At 62.9% G+C, this 18938-nt stretch overlaps 1 protein-coding gene across 1 annotated transcript in view; it reads left to right on the top strand.

Moving 5' to 3' along the window:
• The first annotated feature begins 4797 nt into the window (after positions 1-4797).
• The window catches only part of PPP2R3B (protein phosphatase 2 regulatory subunit B''beta), a 45764-nt gene continuing 31623 nt past the window's right edge, over positions 4798-18938 (top strand). The window contains exon 1 of the mRNA XM_080794977.1: positions 4798-5575. Coding sequence (XP_080651103.1) covers positions 5252-5575 — 324 coding nt within the window. The 5' untranslated portion in view covers positions 4798-5251. The remainder of the gene's footprint in view (positions 5576-18938) is intronic.

Genomic DNA, 18938 nt, shown 5'->3' with positions numbered 1-18938 from the left:
TTTTCTTGTGTGTTCCTTCCGCACGTTCTCCTTTCCAGGATCAAGTATCCTGAACACGTCCACTTACGTGTGGAGAGTGGTGAGTGCCACCTCTGTGAGGCTGACAGTCCCTCCCTCAGCCAGGAGCTCCTCTGTAATTTTCTTTCTCTCCTCACACTTCTGCATTCTGTGGTGTAATTGTGCATTGAATCATCTAATTGTATAAATCCCCACTCCCGCCCCATTAGACGAGGAAATCTTTGAGATCGTGAATCGTCTTTTATTTCTCTCTGTCCTCGGGCTTGTAGCACACACTCAGAGGACCCAGTAGGCTGCAGCTTAATTATGCCACATTCTAGCATAATAAATACATCGTAAATAAATTAAAAGAGAAAGCCCTGATGGAGCCGGGCGAGTTGATAGCGAGAAGGGGAAACTTCCCAAGCATCCCAGCACTAGCCGCACAGAAACACATCGTGTAGCCGTCCTCTCATTTGCCGGACGGGGCAGACACACAGCCTCCCCATCTGGGAGGTCCTGAGCCCATGTCACTGCTGAAAACTGGGATCTTGAATCAGGAAAATACGAGGACGTCTGGAAAACAAAAACAAAAACGTGTATGTGCATAAGCTCTGTAAAACTCTTTCATTTGGAGAAAAGGGCAAATCTGAACATATGATTTTTTTTTAAGCATTTACAATTTTTCCGTTCTCTTTAGTTTCGTAGTGTCACTATCCATTTGTTTCCTTTTGTTGTTTTGATCAACATTTTTATTCTTCCTTGAAAGCTTATTAAGATGGGTGCTAACACAATAAATTTTCTTTCCTAATTACCGGGACCATAACGCATTTAAACACCATTTCTTAGATTGGAAACATTTAATGGATGTTTTCTCCACTTTTTTGTCCCGGTGTCAGTGACAGCATAGCACCCAGAGAATGACCATAATACCGTCTTTGCTGGAAAAAAAAAAAAAAAAAAAACCCTTCCACGGTCTTTCACCCACAGTTCCGTCCCTGGAAATGTGTCGTGGAAAACCACTCTGCTTTCAGTCAAGGGCAGGCAGTGGCGCTGGGTCATGGGCTGTCTGAGTCTTGGAGGGAAGGGGGAGCAGAGTGACTGCTTCCCAAGAAATAACCAATCCCATGACAATAAAGCCATATGAAACATCCCAGTCGCGGAATGTCCCCGGTTCACTCAGCCACCCCGCTGCTACAGAGTGCTCAAGGAACGCAGGAAAAGACCCAATTCCTCTGGTTCAAAACTGTAGGAAAGGATGTGCCCTCAAGCAGCAAGCAAAACCACATACTGGAAAGCAAGTCAGTCAGCAGCAAAGGGAAGCAAAGAAAACAGCAAGAGAAGAGACAGACAGACCGACTTCATAAATACCACCTAGACTCAGCCCTTCCTGCCGGACCTGACACAGGGAAGGTGGTTAAGCTCCTGATTAAGATCTTTGAAGGACATCCCTCGAGACCAAACACAGAGACACTTGTGGGTATTCTGGGGTTCCTTTTTGTTTCTTTGTTTGTTTGTTTTGAAGGTTCATTTATTTTAGAGTGGGAGGGCACGAGGGGCAGAGCAGAGAGAGAGGGAGAGAGAACCTCAAGCAGACGTCCCACTGAGCACCAGCCCGATTCAGGGCTCGATCTTGTGACCCTGATGTCGTGACCTGAGCCGAAATCAAGAGTTCACCCCTCCATGAAATGACCACCCAGGCACTCAGGAGTTCGTCTTCATGATAGAAACGGAGATTTTTAAAAAGAAGAAAGAGCATATTGTTTTGGATGAACGTCCTTGGCAGATAAAAACTCGATCACTCTGACTTCCAGTGAGGGTCTCTCTGCAGCCTTGGGTCCGCTTGGGACCCATGAGATCTCATGTCATAAGCACCGTATTTAGGACTTCTTCTGTCCCCAAGTGGGGTGGGGGGTTGCCATCAACCACCTTGGGTTCTTTAGACAGACACGTTATTTTGTCGTTCCGGGATGGGGTATGGGGAAAGCCTGCCTTTCAAACAGCCAGTCCCTGACGGAGCTGATGCGGAAGGTGTGCGGATCCACTCTGAGGGTCTAGGTGGGCTGCGCCCCACAGAGGGAACTGGGCTCAGGCCAGCAAAGGAAGGGGCCGCCCTCCCCTCCAACGGTCCCAGCGCCTCCCTCTCCAAGCTCCCAGGATAACACAGCGGGGAAGCCCACTCTGCTTCTCCTTGGCCCCCAACCCACGCGCAGTTCTCCAGAATCTTCCTGTCCACTATCACCCTCCCCACCGCATCCTTCTGTCCTGGGTGTGTGTGTGTGGTGGGGGGTCCTCCTGCCACCCCATTGGAAGTCAGGCAGACCCCGGGAAGCACCCTTCGTGTCATCGGCCTGAGACCGTGCTCCTGCTTCGGGGCGAGCGGGGCTCAGGGCTGGCTCTGGGGCGCCCCAGGGTCGCACAGCACGTCTTTGTCCTGGCAGGACAGGATCTTCGTGGGGTCGGCGCACACTGAAGGTACATTGTGTTTCTGCGCTGGACCTTCTCTCTGTCCGCTTGGCAGCCGCACAGCTCGGGCCTCAGCACGGCCCCGGGACGCATAAAGCCGTCTTGTGCTCGGCTCAAAACCCCCTTTCGTCGGCGAAACCACAGCGGTGAAGGGACGGAAGGGGCAGTGAGCGGCCGCTGGTGCAAAGACCCGGGTGAAAGGCCCGTCTGTTCCTGCACCAGATGCCTGCGTGCGACAGCCCGGAGCGCGATCCGTGTGCGCGTTTCCTTCTCCGCAGAAGCGGCCCCGACCCACCGTCACTGGTGCGCGGTCAGCGGGACAAGGTCCAGAGTCCCCGCGTCCCGGCGCTGTCCCGAGCGGGAAACGCGGGCTTCACCAGTCTGGGAACCAGAACCGAGCTACCCACGCCACACACAAGGTGACACGAGCTCTCGGGGCCGCACACAGAGTCACCACGCGCTCTCGGAGCCACACACAAGGTGACACGCGCTCTCGGGCCGCGCACAAGGTGACGCGCGCTCTTAGGGCCGCGCACAAGGTGACACGCGCTCTCGGGGCCGCGCACAAGGTGACACGCGCTCTCGGGGCCGCGCACAAGGTGACACGCGCTCTTAGGGCCGCGCACAAGGTGACACCGTCCTCTCGAGGCCGTGCACAAGGTGACACCGCGCTCTCGACGCCACGCACAAGGTGACACGCGCTCTCGAGGCCGCACACAGAGTCACCGCGCGCTCTCGGGCCGCGCACAAGGTGACACGCGCTCTCGGGGAGTCCGGCTGCGCTTCCGCCGCGTGGACCGGCTCGCACCGAAGTCCAGCATCGCACGGCGGACGGGCAGCCCACGTGCGGACTTCGTTCTTACAAGATCCCGTGCGGGAGGAGAACACGTCCTAGAAAAGTCCCAACGGACGCCCCGCAGCCCCCATGGGACCCCGCAGCCCCCCAGCCCCCATGGGACCCCGCAGCCGCAGACACAGAGCGCGCGCCCCGTGCGTGACCCAGCGCCGCTCGCGGGACGCGGACAACGGGACACGGGCCAGGGGCGGGGCGGGGGGGACGGGGGGCGACGACCCTCCGTCCAGCAGGACGCACGGGGTCGCGGCTCTCGCGCCGGCACGACACACGGGGTCGCGACGGTCCGCGCGGCGCGCTCACGCCGAAGACCGGTTGGGAGCGAGGCGCACGCGGCCCGCGCACCGAGCCCGTCCGGTCAACGACGTCCACGTCCACGCGGCCCGCGCCGACCCCAAGTTGCGCTGTGCATGTGACAACCGCCCGCTAGCCTCGCGCTCGCTCCCGACCCCCGCCGCGCGCACACTCGTCCTCGTGCTCCGCGGGCACGCCCTGCGCGCGCCCGCCCCCCACGCAGGACCGGCCTCCGGCGCGCTCCCAGCAGACACGCACTGCGCATGCCCGCCACCCACCCACGGCCGGCCTCCGGCTCGCTCGCTCCCGGCGGGCACGCACTGCGCATGCCCGTCCCCTTCCCCCTTCCGCGCACGGCGCCAGCCCGACGGCGCGCTCCCGGCTGGCACGCACTGCGCATGCTCCCGCCGCCGCGGCCGTCAGGTCGGCTCCCGAGCGCGGGCTGCACCCCTGTAAAGCCAGAGCAGGAAGACCTCGGGGGGGAGGGGGATGGCCGCCCCCCCCGTGCTGTGCTCCCCGAGCCCCTAGACGCCCTCCTTCTGGTTGCACCAAAGCCCCCGCCCCCCTCAGGCCGCGGCTCCGAAGCCAGGGACGCGTGCGCGGCGGCGGGCGGCGCCCGTGGCCGCCGCGATGACGTCAGGCGTCGCGGTGACGCACGACGTCGGCGACCTTGTTTGGGAAGGCGGCCGGCGCGCCCGTTTTGAAGCTGCCCGGAGCGGCGCGGGCCCAGCGGCGCCGCTGCCCGTCCGCCTCCGCCGGGCCCGGGGCTCCGCGCACCTGCCGGGACGCCGGCGCCGCCCGCAGTGAGGACCCCCGCGTCCGCGTCCGCGCCCGTCGCCCCTCGCCCGTCGCCCCTCGGCCCTCGCCGGGCTGGGCCGGGCCGCCGCCTGCTCCGGGGACCCCACGACCCCGGGCCGCTCCGGACCCGCCGCCTCCCCGGATCCCGGGACCCGGACCCCGGACCCCGGGACCGGGACCCGGACCCGGACCCGCCACCTCCCCGGACCCCGCAACGCCAGCGCCCCGGGCTCCGGAGCGCGACCCCGCCCCCGCCCCCCCGGGCCCCGGGCTCCAAGCCCGCGACCCCGGCTCCTGGAGACCCCGGACTCCAGGTTCGCGGTCCCCGCTCCCAGGCACCCGGACTCCGGACTTGACACCCCCGCCTCCCCAGCACCCGCGCCGCGAACCCCGCCTCCCCGGGACCCCAGGGCCCCGGGCTACGGGCTCCAGGCCTGCGACCCCCCCGGGAACCTGGGCTCCAGGCCCGAGCCCCGAACCCCGCCTCCCCAGGACCCTAGGACCCCGGGCTCTAGAGCGCCCCCCCCATTGGACCCCAGGACTCGGGGCTCCAGGCCGCAGGCCCACGACCTCTCGAAACCTGGACTCCAGGCCCGCGACACCGCCCTCCACAGCCTCCCCAAGATCTGGGCTGCGAACCCCGCCTCCCCGGGACCCTAGGACCCCGGGCTCCGGACCTGCCGCCTCCCCGGGTCCCCGCCTCCTGGAGACCTCAGGCCCGTGACCCCGCCGGCCGCCCTCATCGGCTCCGCGGACGTCCCCTCGGGCCACACTTGGGTTTCTGGCGTCAGGCCGGCGTGCGGGACAAGGGGCTCCTCGGGTCGGAGGGTCCACGCCTTGGAGATGCCGCCCGGCAAAGTCCTGCAGCCGGTCCTCAAGATGAAGGTGGACGAGCTGTTCCTGTGCTGGCTCAGCGAGGCCGGCACGCAGGCGATGCTCCGGGACTGCCTGCGGAGGATCAAGATGCCCGGCAGGACCGAGGGGGGCGCTGGCGACGCCGGGCCCCCGCTGGCAGCCGCAGCCCCCGCCTGCAAGCCCGCCCTCTTCGACAGCCTGGGGGCGCCCAGCCCGGCCCCCGCGTCCACCGCGCTCCCGCTGGGGGCCGCCACGAGTCCCCGGACCGGGCCTCCCGTGCCAGCGACTCGTAGATCCGCAGGGACGCGAGTAGTAAGTTCCCCTTCACGTTGCTACCTCCGCCGCGTTCCAACCTGGGGCTCGCCGCTGCGGGAGCGCCGCACGTGCAAACAGTCAGGTTTGCGCGGTTTTCCCCCAACGGGGCCCTGTGTGCTGAAGCGTTTTGTCACTGCCAGAGCGGCACGCCGGTCGTCCGGTCGGGATTGCAGAGTTCCGTGGCAGTCTCCTCCAGTTCTGGGTTTCGGTGCCTCTCCACAGTTCCTTCCCGACCTAAGTAACGAGCCTGAGGTCTTATCCTCCCTTGTCTGGTTTTCTCCTTAAATCGTCTGCAGTAGTTACAGTCCTATGGCCGGTGCTGAAAAAAGAGGTTGGCGTCCGCCATGGGATGCTGTGTGCCTTCAGAGTCACGAAATGTTGGCTCCGGTGTGATGGAAGTGTGGCGGCCGGTGTGTCCCGCATTCCTGGGCGAACCCCGACGCTGGCAGCGTTGGCCTTCCGGGGGATCGTGGTTGTCCCGTTCACGTGTTTCCGCTGCAGCTACCATCCCATCAACGACCCCTGCGGTGGAATCCCTTACCTGACAGCTTCCCACCGCTGTGGACCAGCCACCATGGGCAGTGGCCCAGCTGCCACTCCGCCGGCGAGCTCGCTCGGCTCTGCTCCGTGACCTGCGGTTTTCTGGCCCGTTCCAGCGGTCCCGACGACATGTCCCAGAAAGTAAGCCTCCACGGGGACTGGGAAGTAGGCCCCGTGGTCACGCTGGAGACCACCTGGCCTAGCCCCTGTAGAGAACCCCACAGGATGGCTCGTGGGCCCCTGCAGGGCTCACAAACCAGCGCCTGGACTGCGGCTCACTCCCTCTCCCACTGCCGCAGAATCTTAGTGCTGGGGGAGTATTGCCGGAATCTCCCGTGTAACTGAGGCTGCCGGGTCTGTGAGGGACCCTTCTGTAGGGACACTGGTTTCCCTCCCCACGATGGCATCTGTTCTCCCCGGGACGGCCGAGGTCTCACGCGGTGAGTGGCCGCCTTGATGGCGTACAGGAGTCAGCGCTGAGGCCCAGCTTCTGGCCCAGGTGAATTCTTGCATCTCGTGACCCCGTGACCTTGCGTGAAACCTCTTGGGACGGCAGATGTTGGCAGGTCAGCGCTGCTCGACGAGGGCGACTGGGATGCCTTGAAAAGGACGTATTTCTGGAAAGTGGGCCCGTGGCGTGCCCGTGGGGGAATGAAGTTTCTCCAGTGTCCACAGCACAGAGAAGTTGTTCCTCCCAAGTGGGAGGGAGATTGTGCCCGAAGGGAGTCTGTGACTTGGGGAACGCACTGACTTTAGTGGGGAGAAGGCAGAGGGGCCAGGAAGGGAGGTTTGCAGTGGACATCAGCTGTCCGGTCTTGTGCGCTGGCCGCAGCGGTCTGACCGCAGAAGGCCGGCTGAGGAGCAGGGTTGGTGTGTGCCTGTGGAGTTGGGCAGGACGCAGTGCTCTGGGCCGAGGATGCTGTGCCTGCTGGAGGTCTGACCGCAGAAGGCTGGCTGCTGGAGGTGTGCACGGTGGGGCTGGAGTACGATCAAGATTCTCACAGTCGTGGGGCAGCCGGGAGGCTCCATCGGTGAAGCCTCCAGCTGCTGGGTTCAGCTCAGGTCACGGTCTCAGTGTCGGGACGGCCAGCCCCACCGTGGGCTCCGTGCTCGGTGTGGACTCTGCCTGCGATGGCCCGCCCCTCCGTCCACCCCTTCTCCTCTTCCCTGGGGCCCGGCATCTTTTCTCCGGTGCACACCCGCGGAAGGGCTGCCGCGAGCCGCGAGCCACCCCTTTTCACCTGTGCTCCGTGTGGTTTCCGGCGAAGGGAACAAGGAGGCACGGGGACTCCACACACACCAAGGGTCCGGTTGCTGAGTTACGTGCCCCGCCCCAGGGATGATCTCCACACACGCATGACAAGAAGCTTGTGGCAAATGTGTTACACGCAACAGGCCGTTGGAATGTCTCCTCCCATCTCCGTGAGGGAAGGCCGAGTGCTGGACCGCAGGGCCTCCATGGCGCTGTCGCCCATAATCCCAGCCGCAGAAAACCCTAAAAGTGCTTCTAAGGAAGTTCTCCAAGGGAATCAGATTTAGTGGGCATGCCCTATCTCTGCACGGACTTCCGACCCCAGTGATGATGCCCAGGGGAAGAAGGGTCCCAGGCAGCCCGGGGACCAGACTTTCAAATGCAGAGCATGGTCTCCGAAGCCCCCTTCCTACCTTCCCCCGCAGTGGTGGGTATCCCAGTAACCTTGTCCAGCAGTTAGTTCAGACTCTCCAGGGTCCCCTTCCTACTCCTTCCCCCGCCATGGTCAGTATCCCAGTAACCTTGTCCACTGGCTAGTACAGATTCTCCAAGGTCCCCTTCCTACCCTCCCGTAGTGGTCAGTATCCCAGTAACCTTGTCCAGTGGCTAGTTCAGACTCTCCAGGGTCACCTTCCTACCTTCCCCTGGCGTGGTCAGTATCCCAGTAACCTTGTCCAGCGGCTAGTTCAGACACTCTCCCATGCCGCCTTCATACCTTCCCCCATAGTGTTATGTATCGCAGTAACATTGTCCAGCAGCTAGTTCAGATATTTCCCAGACCCCCTTCCTGCTCCTTGCCCTGCAGTGGTCAGTATCCCAGTAACCTTGTCCAGTAGCTTGTTCAGACTCTCCAGGGTCCCCTTCTTGCTCCTTCCCCCGCCATGGTCATTATCCCAGTAACCTTGTCCAGCGGGTAGTTGAGATTCTGTCCCAGGCTCCCTTCCTCCTTCCCCCGCAGTGGTCAGTATCCCAGTAACGTTGTCCAGCGGGTAGTTCGGACTCTCTCCCGTGCCCCCTTCCTACCTTCCCCTGCAGTGGTCAGTATCCCAGTAACCTTGTCCAGCGGGTAGTTTGGACTCTCTCCCATGCCGCCTTCATACCTTCCTCTGCAGTGGTCAGTATCCCAGTAACCTTGTCCAGCGGCTAGTTCAGACTCTCTCCCGGACCCCCTTCCTGGTCCTTCCCCCGCTGTGGTCAGTATCCCAGTAACCTTGTCCAGCGGCTAGTTCAGACTATGTCCCAGGCCCCCTTCCTGCCCCTTCCCTGCAGTGGTGAGTATCCCAGTAAACTTGTCCAGCAGTTAGTTCACTCTCCAGGGTCACCTTCCTACCTTCCCTGCAGTGGTCAGGATCCCAGAACCTTGTCCAGCAGCTAGTTCAGACTCTCCAGGATCCCCTGCCTCCTTTCCTCACAGTGGTCCGTATCCCTGTAACCTTCTGCCAGGTTGACCGACCCTGGCCGTACCTCTGAGAGGAAGGCGATTTGCTGTGTACGTAGACTAGAACGTAACGACACCAGTAATCTCTTAGTGGGCCACCGTGTGCGGGAGCGCCTGCTGCTCCTGGGCTGCGAGAGGAGCTGCGTGTTAACCCTGGGGACTTCACGCAGAGCTCTGCCAATGCTGTAGGTGATGGGAGGCTCTCACCTCCCGTAAGCCCCGGGAAATACAACTTCGGCTGTGAAGTCTGACGTTTGTAAAATGCTAAGGGCACTTCTGGTCAAACAGATTTTTGTGGGTTTTTTTTTTTTCCGCTTTGTTTTTGGCCATCCTGATGCTGTGTTCAGATGTTTTCCCTGTTTTTACAGTTAGGTTATCTTTTTGTTATTGAGTTGTAAAAAGTCTTTGTACATGATCTGTGTGCATGTGCTTTGAGGATAGATGTTTCACAAGAGGTAGGGGTGCAGAGGGGCTCCATGAGGATGTAGGGGTGTCCATGAAGATGTAGGGGTGTACAGGGGCTCCGTCACGAGGAGGTAGGGGTACTCAGGGCTATGTGACAAGGATGTGATGCTCTGGGCTGTGCAGGTGCGTTCGCTCCGGGCTGTGCGGGTGCTCTAGCCACAGGCTGTGCAGGTGCGTTCACCGTGGGCTGTGCGGGTGTGCCCGCTGCGGGCTGTATAGGTGTGCTTGCCGCAGGCTGTGCAGGTGTGCTTGCTGTGTGGGTGTCCTTGCTCTGGGCCGTGCGGGTGTCCTCACTGTGGGGGTGTGCTCACTCTGGGCTGTGTGGGTGTGCTCGCTGCGGGCTGTGTGGGTGTGCTCGCTCTGGGCTGTGGAGGTGTCCTCGCTCTGGGCTGTGCGGGTGTCTTCACTCTGGGCTGTGCAGGTGTCCTCGCTCTGGGCTGTGCAGGTGTGCTCACTGTATGGGTGTCCTCGCTGTAGCTGTGTGGGTGTGCTTGCTGCGGGCCGTGTGGGTGTCCTCGCTGTGGGGGTGTGCTCACTCTGGGCTGTGTGGGTGTGCTCGCTGCGGGCCGTGTGGGTGTCCTCGCTGTGGGGGTGTGCTCACTCTGGGCTGTGTGGGTGTGCTCGCTGCGGGCCGTGTGGGTGTCCTCGCTGTGGGGGTGTGCTCACTCTGGGCTGTGTGGGTGTGCTCGCTGCGGGCTGTGTGGGTGTGCTCGCTCTGGGCTGTGGAGGTGTCCTCGCTCTGGGCTGTGTGGGTGTCTTCCCTCTGGGCTGTGCGGGTGTCCTCGCTCTGGGCTGTGCAAGTGTGCTCGCTGTGTGGGTGTCCTCGCTGTGGCTGTGTGGGTGTGCTCGCTCTGGGCTGTGTGGGTGTGCTCGCTCTGGGCTGTGTGGGTGTGCTTGCTGCGGGCTGTGCGGGTGTCCTCGCTGTGGCTGTGTGCTCGCCGCAGGCTGTGTGGGTATGATTGCTGCAGGCTGTGCGGGTGTCCTCGCTGCGGGCTGCGCGGGTGTGCTCGCTGTGGGGGTGTCCTCGCTCTGGGCTCTGTGGGTGTGCTCGCTGCAGGCTGTGTGGGTGTCTTCCCTCTGGGCTGTGTGGGCATCCGTTCTCTCGGCTGTGCGTGTGTGCTTGCTCGGCTGTTGTGGTGCCCTTACTACCAAGAACAAAACTTGACGCTCCAATGACGGGTGCATCTACAAGTCTTTTCTTGGGATGGTGGATGGGGATGAATCCCTTTTCGCCCACTGTCTTCCTGGCCCTGTTTGTCCTGCGAGTGGTGGGTTCACGTTGGGGTGATGTCTGGCCATTGAGGTTCTGCTCTGCTTTGCTGCTGTGTGTGCTAATGTCTGTGTCACTTCTGGGATAAGCGTCCTGAAAGCATCTTGGGCTCACAAGGCAGGACTTTCGTGCCTTGGCTTTGTGCCAGCCACACCCAAAGTGGGCACAGGTGGGGTCTGCTTGCTCAGGATGTCTTTCCTTTGCGGTGGGAAGGGAGGCGGAGGCGCCTGGGAGGGTTAGCTCATCCTCATTCAAGCCCCGAGCCCACTGCTTGGAGCCGCCCCCTGTGCTCTGCAGGACCAGTCACTGCAGTCCGGTCCTGTCACCCACAGGGCACTTACGTACGGCATCTGCAGAGCCTGGCGCTCTGCTCGTTGGCCTTCCTTACTTGTCGTCTGTGACATCCTGCGTTGTGTACGTTGTATCCTGTGTCGCTGCCTTCTGCGGTTAGTTACTCTCCCCGGACACAGCTGACGTTACATTGTGTCTCACACACCTGACGGATGACATTTTACCTTGTCTGCTTACGTTCTGTGTAAGCTGAGTCACCCCCATCTAAGTTATATGCCACGTTCTCTACCTTGTGCAGAATGGCAGGAGAACCCCGAAACCCCGAAGACTCCCCCACCCGCCCTTGTGACAAGAAAGCATTCGAGGACTCCGTGTGCTTTATTTTGTCTGATCTTCAGCGCCGGGAGCGCGGCTGGTGCCCGCAGACCCCTTTGTTCTTGGCACGGTTTCAGGGAGGAAGCAGCTGCTTTGGCTGCATCTGGGCTCCTGGGGACCAGCAGGGATCTGGCGAGAGCTCCGTGACAGCTTCTCCTGTGTCCTGGACAGACTTCCCTTCTGTGCAGAGCGCCTCCTCTCGTCCCTCCCCGCCTCTGCTAACTAACTAGCAGGCAGTTGCTCAGATCACTTCACTTCTCTGGAGCACGCCTCTGTCCCCCACCCGCAGAACTAGAGGCGCTGTCCCCAGATGTCTCCTTGCAGACCTGTTTACGCGCTTGTCCCTGCGGACTGAGCCACGAGACGGGGTCACTGAGCGGGGAGCTGTGTCCGGGACTCCCACCGTCAGCTCAGCCAGAACAGCTCCAGCCGGAGCGGCTCCCTCCTGCCCAGCCAGGGCCGGCGGGGAGGAGCGGCCGCCTCCCCCACCCCGCAGCCATGTGTCCTCAGCCTGTGGAATGCAAGCGGCCCAGGGCCGGCCCCCAGAGCGCCTGGCCGGCCACGCATGGAGCGCGCTGAGCCCGGCCACCCAGACTGTCCTGCCGGGCCCAGCCGCCACCCCGAGCCTGTCGGCCCCGGCCCAGCCCAGCCCCGAGAGTCAGAGCGAGAGCGCGAGCACAGTGCCTGGCCTGGCCTCCGGCGGCCCATGCGAGCCGACATGCGGCTCCGGGACCTGTCCCTGCGCCAGGACCCTGACCTGAGGCAGGAGCTGGCCTCCCTGGCCCGCGGCTGTGACTTTGTGCTGCCGTCCCGCTTTAAGAAGAGGCTCAAGGCCTTCCAGCAGGTCCAGGTGGGGCAGGTGTGCTGTGTGCGTCTTGTGTGTGGCTCACCTGAGCTCCCTGCTGAGGCCTGGACTGGGGAGGGGGCTGCTGGTACTCCCAGGTCTCCCCACTGTGGACATCACCCCCCTGAATGGATGGGAGGCTGCTGGCACTCCCGGGGTCCCCCCAGGCACGTCACCCCCCTGAATGGATGGGGGGCTGCTGGTACTCCTGGGGTCCCCCTGTGTGTGTCACCCCCCTGGAATGGATGGGGGGCTGCTGGTACTCCCGGGGTCCCCCCAGGCACGTCACCCCCCTGAATGGATGGGGGCTGCTGGTACTCCCGGGGTCCCCCCAGGCATGTCACATCCCTGAATGGATGGGGGGCTGCTGGTACTCCTGGGGTCCCCCAGGCACGTCACCCCCCTGAATGGATGGGGGGCTGCTGGTACTCCCGGGGTCCCCCCAGGCACGTCACCCCCCTGAATGGATGGGGGCTGCTGGTACTCCCGGGGTCCCCCCAGGCATGTCACATCCCTGAATGGATGGGGGGCTGCTGGTACTCCCGGGGTCCCCCCAGGCACATCACCCCCCTGAATGGATGGGGGCTGCTGGTACTCCTGGGGTCCCCCAGGCACGTCACCCCCCTGAATGGATGGGGGGCTGCTGGTACTCCCGGGGTCCCCCCAGGCATGTCACATCCCTGAATGGATGGGGGGCTGCTGGTACTCCCGGGGTCCCCCCAGGCACGTCACCCCCCTGAATGGATGGGGGCTGCTGGTACTCCTGGGGTCCCCCCAGGCACGTCACCCCCCTGAATGGATGGGGGGCTGCTGATACTCCCGGGGTCCCCCAGGCACGTCACCCCCCTGAATGGATGGGGGGCTGCTGGTACTCCCGGGGTCCCCCCAGGCATGTCACCCCCCTGAATGGATGGGAGCTGCTGGTACTCCTGGGGTCCCCCCAGGCACATCACCCCCCTGAATGGATGGGGGCTGCTGGTACTCCTGGGGTCCCCCAGGCACGTCACCCCCCTGAATGGATGGGGGGCTGCTGGTACTCCCGGGGTCCCCCCAGGCATGTCACATCCCTGAATGGATGGGGGGCTGCTGGTACTCCCGGGGTCCCCCCAGGCACGTCACCCCCCTGAATGGATGGGGGCTGCTGGTACTCCTGGGGTCCCCCCAGGCACGTCACCCCCCTGAATGGATGGGGGGCTGCTGATACTCCCGGGGTCCCCCAGGCACGTCACCCCCCTGAATGGATGGGGGGCTGCTGGTACTCCCGGGGTCCCCCCAGGCATGTCACCCCCCTGAATGGATGGGAGCTGCTGGTACTCCTGGGGTCCCCCCAGGCACGTCACCCCCCTGAATGGATGGGGGGCTGCTGATACTCCCGGGGTCCCCCAGGCACGTCACCCCCCTGAATGGATGGGGGGCTGCTGGTACTCCCGGGGTCCCCCAGGCATGTCACCCCCCTGAATGGATGGGGGGCTGCCGGTACTCCCGGGGTCTCTCCCATGCACGTCACCCCCCTGAATGGATGGGGGGGTTGCTGGTACTCCTGGGGTCCTGCCCTGTGCGTGTCACCCCCCTGAATGGATGGGGGGCTGCCGGTACTCCCGGGGTCCTGCCCTGTGCGTGTCAACCCCCTGAATGGATGGGGGGCTGCTGGTACTCCCGGGGCCCCCCCAATGTGCATCCCTCCTAGAACAGACTGGGGGCTGGTGGTATTCCCGGGGTCTCCCCTGTGCATGTCACTCCTCTGGAATGGACGGGGCTGCTGGTACTCCAAGGGTCTCCTGTGCACGTTACCCCCTGAATGGATGAGGGGCTGCTGGTACTCCTGGGGTCCCCCCTCCATGTGCATCCCCCCGGAACAGACCAGGGGCTGCTGGTACTCCCAGGGTTCCCCCCATGTGCCCCCCGGAACGGCTATGTCGTGGCTCTGGAGAGCCAGGTGTCCCGTGTGCACTGTTAGGGAAAGCCTTCCGTGGAAAGAAGCCCCAGCTTCCCTTCCTGGGGTTCCAGTCGCAGAACCGCACGCAGTCAGGAAGCTGGAGTGTGGGGGCCGGCGACGCGGCGGCTCTCTCCTGCGCGGAGCAGACAGGGTTTCGCGTTGGTGGTTCGGCCTTAGTCGTAAATACTGGGGGCTCGTACCCTCGTGCGCAGCGGGAGGCTTTCCCCACGCCCGTGGACGCGGCCGGGTTCCCTGCCCTGGCGGCCGCGGTCTGAGATGTGCTGTGTAGAGGCACGCGCGGACCGCAGCCGCGACCAGGGACGCCTGGGTGGCTTTTAGTAACGGATTGGCTTGTGAACTTTGCTGTGATTCTCTCGAGCCGGGGACGTCAAACCTGGCTTTATGTCTCTGTGTATCTTGTCAGGTGGTTTAAAGGGAACACGTAATTGAAAAGGCTTGAGACTTCCCGTGAGCTCCCAAGTCATTCTGTAACTTGAGGTTTCCATGTGACCTCTCACCCTCCGCCTGCCGCCGTGTAGTGCCTGGGTGCCTGGTGCCCCGGTGCCGGGGAGACAGGACTGGGGACGGGATGGGGGCAGGGGAGACAGGATGGGGGACAGGATGGGGGAATGATGCGGACGGGGGAGACAGGACGGGGGACTGGATGGGGACATGGGAGACTGGATGGGGATGGGGGAGACAGGATGGGAGGATGAGGACGGGGGGACTAGATGGGGATGGAGGAGACAGGCTGGGAGACTGGATGGGAGCGGGGAAGACAGGACGGGGGACAGGGTGGGGACAGGGGAGACAGGACGAGGATGGGGGTACTGGATGGAGACGGGAGAGAGAGGACTGGGGACTGGATGGGGACGGGGGAGACAGGCTGAGAGACTGGATGAGGACAGCGGAGACAGGATTGGGGACTGGATGGGGACGGGGGAGACAGGACGAGGACAGAGGAGACAGGATGGGGGATTGGATGGGACAGGGGAGATAGGACAGGGGACTGGATGGGGGTGCTGGATGTGGGGGCCAGGACCGCAGGGCTGGAGGCCGGACCTGGGCTCACGGGCTTGCTCCCTACGTGCCTTGCATCTGGGTCACGGACACTTGCCCCATGAAACACTTGGGTTTTCCCTGCTAGTGAGGAGTTAGCGCCCTGGTACGGCCTAAGGACAAAAAATCACACAGAATCAACAGGGCTGTTTTGGGGGGTGAGAAAGAGACCTGCTTTTGCTGATTCTGTACCTGGAGTTTCTTTTGGATGCCGTGTCCGTGTTCACACACCCTCTGAGTGTCCGTCTGGCTGCGTCTTCCAGCCGTGGAGGTTCTGTGTGCAGGTGGCTCACGTTGGACGTCTGTTCCTTGTTTCTGAGGAACGTGTGTTGGGGTCTCTGAGACAGTGACCGTGGAATCAGCCCCGGGCTGATGTCCTCTCACCCAGCAGGAAGATGGATGTTCGGTGGTTTCCCTGAGGTGGTTCCCCAGGGTGTTTGCGGGATGGGCAGATGCTCCTGAAGTCACGGTGACTTGCCCTCAGGAGGTCTGGCTCCTGGCAGAACCGGTTCCGGAAAGTCTGATTGTTTTAGGATGACCCGGTTTCACCAGCACCACTGTTGGGGAGAGAAATTCTATGAATTCCTTTAGCGGGGAAAGTGTTTCATGTTACAGGAGACGGATTTCAGCGGGGTTCTGCGGGCATGAGCGTGTGTCTGGGGTCACGTGAGTGTTCTCTAAGGTGTGTGGGGTGGATCCGACGTGGCTTCTTGTAGGGGAGCGTTGGGGGAGGAGGGGGGTACATCCTGTGTTACTGAGCCCAGGGCATCTGAGTGTGGATCTGGACAGGGCCCTGGGCAGGTCAGCACATGTCGGTGGTGGCCTGGGGCCATGAGCACGGTGGGGACCCTGATGACTAGGAGGGAGATGGGGGGGTCCCGTGCGGTGATTGGAGGGGATGGGAGGCTGGGGGAGGGGTGGAGGAAATGGGATTGGGGAAGGGCTGGGGGATGGGGGTGTGGAAAGGAGGTGGAGGACGGGGGCAGGGAAAAGGAGACTGGGGAGAGATGGGACATGGGCACATGTGGGGGTGGGGGTGGGAGGGAGTGGGATTACGGGGCACATGAGCAGGTACAGGATGGGGAGGGGGGAAATGAGATTCAGGAGAGATGGGGCAGTGGAGGTGGAGGACGAGAGAAGAGGAAGTGACATTAGGGAAGAGCTGGGGAAGGGGGTGTGGGGAGGTGGAGGGTTGGGAAATGAGATGAGGAGCGACAGGGGCATATGGGATGGGGGAGGGGAGGGGCACATGCGGTTGGGGAGAGATGGGGTGGAGACCCTTGGGGGTTTGAGGGGCAGATGGTGTAGAATGTGCCTCGGATGTGGCTATCCAGCTGGCTGCGCGTGTCCCCTGTACTCGGGGTCAGAGGAGTGTCAGGACTGCTGCTGCGGGTTTGTAGGCCACAGGCTTACTGTGCTCCCCACCGCACGGACGCTCCTGCCTGCCACCTGCCTGCCCTCCCAGGGGCTCCAGGGCCTTGCACACTCGCTGAGTGGGACAGGGACTCCCAGAAGCTTGGTTGCGCTGTCCCTGAGTCAGTGACCCCACCTGGCCCAGCACGGCTGCTCTGCTGCCTGCCCCCGTCTCAGCTGGGACCCTAGCCTCCCCCTTTCTCCTGGTGGTGAATCTCCCTCCCCTCACTCCAGTGTGGTACACTTGAGGGTGCCCCGGGTCCCCCTGTCCTGTGCTGTGTCACTGCCCTGGTCCTGTACCGCCCATCCTGTCCAGCCTCCCTGGGGGGTCCTCTGTGCGGATGGACAGGCCCTCAGAACGGTCATGTGTGGACCGCAGTGACGCCATCTGCAGGTGACTCTCCTGGGCCATGAGCTGACCTCTTTTGGAGACAGCCTGGCCTCTGGCTCAGGCCGTGCCAGACACTGAGCAGGGCCTTAGTCTGAAGGGGGTCATGGGCCAGGGAGGGGTCGCACCCTCGATGCACACTCTCAGGGTCTCAGGAGGTTGATGTGACCCCCACCCCATGTCTGTGAGGCTGTGGACGCGGTGTCCTGTTCATGGTACTTCCTGGCCAGCATGGAGTGGTGGCACAACGTCATCCACGTTTCCAGCCCTGTCTTCTAGGCTTTGTGGACAGCAGACCGTCCGTGCCCATTCTGCCTGTGGGCGCGGAGCTGAACGGATGTCCTGGGAGCTGGTGGGCATTGGACCCAGGCCTCGTCCTAACGCACTGCCTGGCCAGCTCCGCCGGGCTCCGTGTCCTCTCAGTTTGCTCTCCGGCCCCCATGTGCACCTGACACGGGGACACCCAGAACCTTCTGGTGTGGAAAGGGCATCTGCACGAACTTGCGTGGAGGTGGACCTAGGCGGTGGTCATTTCGTCATTCCGGCTCCTCTGTGTTAAACTCTGATCCCGGGACTCCTGTGTGTGTCGGGTATGTCCTCTGCAGGTCTCAGTAGTGAGCCTCTGTCATGTGGCAGGAAGTGGTCCACGGAAACAGAGAGTTTGTGGCCTGCAGGGCCCTCCTCTCCTGGCCACGGCATCTCAGTGTGTGCAAACTCAGTCTCGTGGCCTGCAGGGCCCTCCTCTCCTGGCCACGGCGTCTCAGTGCGTGCAGGCTCAGCTCGTGGCCTGCAGGGCCCTCCTCTCCTGGCCACGGCGTCTCAGTGCGTGCAGGCTCAGCTCGTGGCCTGCAGGGCCCTCCTCTCCTGGCCACGGCGTCTCAGTGCGTGCAGGCTCAGCTCGTGGCCTGCAGGGCCCTCCTCTCCTGGCCACGGCGTCTCAGTGCGTGCAGGCTCAGCTCGTGGCCTGCAGGGCCCTCCTCTCCTGGCCACGGCGTCTCAGTGCGTGCAGGCTCAGCTCGTGGCCTGCAGGGCCCTCCTCTCCTGGCCACGGCGTCTCAGTGTGTGCAAACTCAGTCTCGTGGCCTGCAGGGCCCTCCTCTCCTGGCCACGGCGTCTCAGTGTGTGCAAACTCAGTCTCGTGGCCTGCGGGGCCCTCCTCTCCTGGCCACGGCGTCTCAGTGCGTGCAGGCTCAGCTCGTGGCCTGCAGGGCCCTCCTCTCCTGGCCACGGCATCTCAGTGCGTGCAGGCTCACTGGGAATTCCCCACTGGGCTCCCCAGTCCTGTCCCAGGCAGCACCACGCATCTGTGTATCAGGTCAGGGCCAACCCTGAGGTACTGTGAGCTGAGCTGCCTATGCCTGGGATGCCTCTGCCTGGCCTGCTTTGGGCCCATCTCCTGGCTTTTACTGTGTGTCTTATGCCGGTGCTCTGGGCGAGGGTCACTTTCGACGTCCCAGCTGAGGGTTGGGACCTGTGACTGTGACCTGTGACCACCGGAGCCCAGTGCTCCGAGGAGAAACGCCAGCGGAGACACAGCCTGGATTGCTTCAGCGGGCACCCCCCCGGGAGGCAGCAGTGGCTTCGGCGGGACCTTGTGTCCAGCCCCATGTGGACAGGATGGCCCCACTGTGTGTGAGCTGGGCGGCCGGCGGCGTCCTCTTGCTTTGTGGCCTTATGAGGAGTCAGTGCTCTCTCCAGAAATAGCTCTCCGTGGGGAGGTGTCATCTTTATCAGGGAGCTCTGGGCTGCATGCCGCCCCAGGCTTGCACTCACCGGGCGTCCAGGAGGACTGAAGGCGCGGTGCCCTGGGAGCCGGGTGCCCAGGCCTGGACTCGGAGCCCCGAGCCCCGCTGTGGAATTCTCGCACACACGCACGTGTCTTTGTTGCTTTTGCGTTCATAACGGACGTCGGACCTCATCTCCTGGAGGTCGGGGAACGGCCCCTGCGTTTCCTGCGGAATCTGCTGAGGCCTGCTCTGCGGACCGGGAGGTGGCCGGCTCCCAACGGCGCCCCGTGTGCCGGACAAGAATGCGTGTCTTGCAGCTGTGCTCGGGCCATGGGCTATTTATGTCCGGGAGATTAAACCCG

The sequence above is a fragment of the Martes martes genome (assembly GCF_963455335.1).
Source record: "Martes martes genome assembly, chromosome: X".
NCBI lineage: Eukaryota > Metazoa > Chordata > Mammalia > Carnivora > Mustelidae > Martes > Martes martes.
The sequence above is the reverse complement of the archived record's forward strand: the minus strand, read 5'-3'. Positions and strand labels throughout refer to the sequence as shown.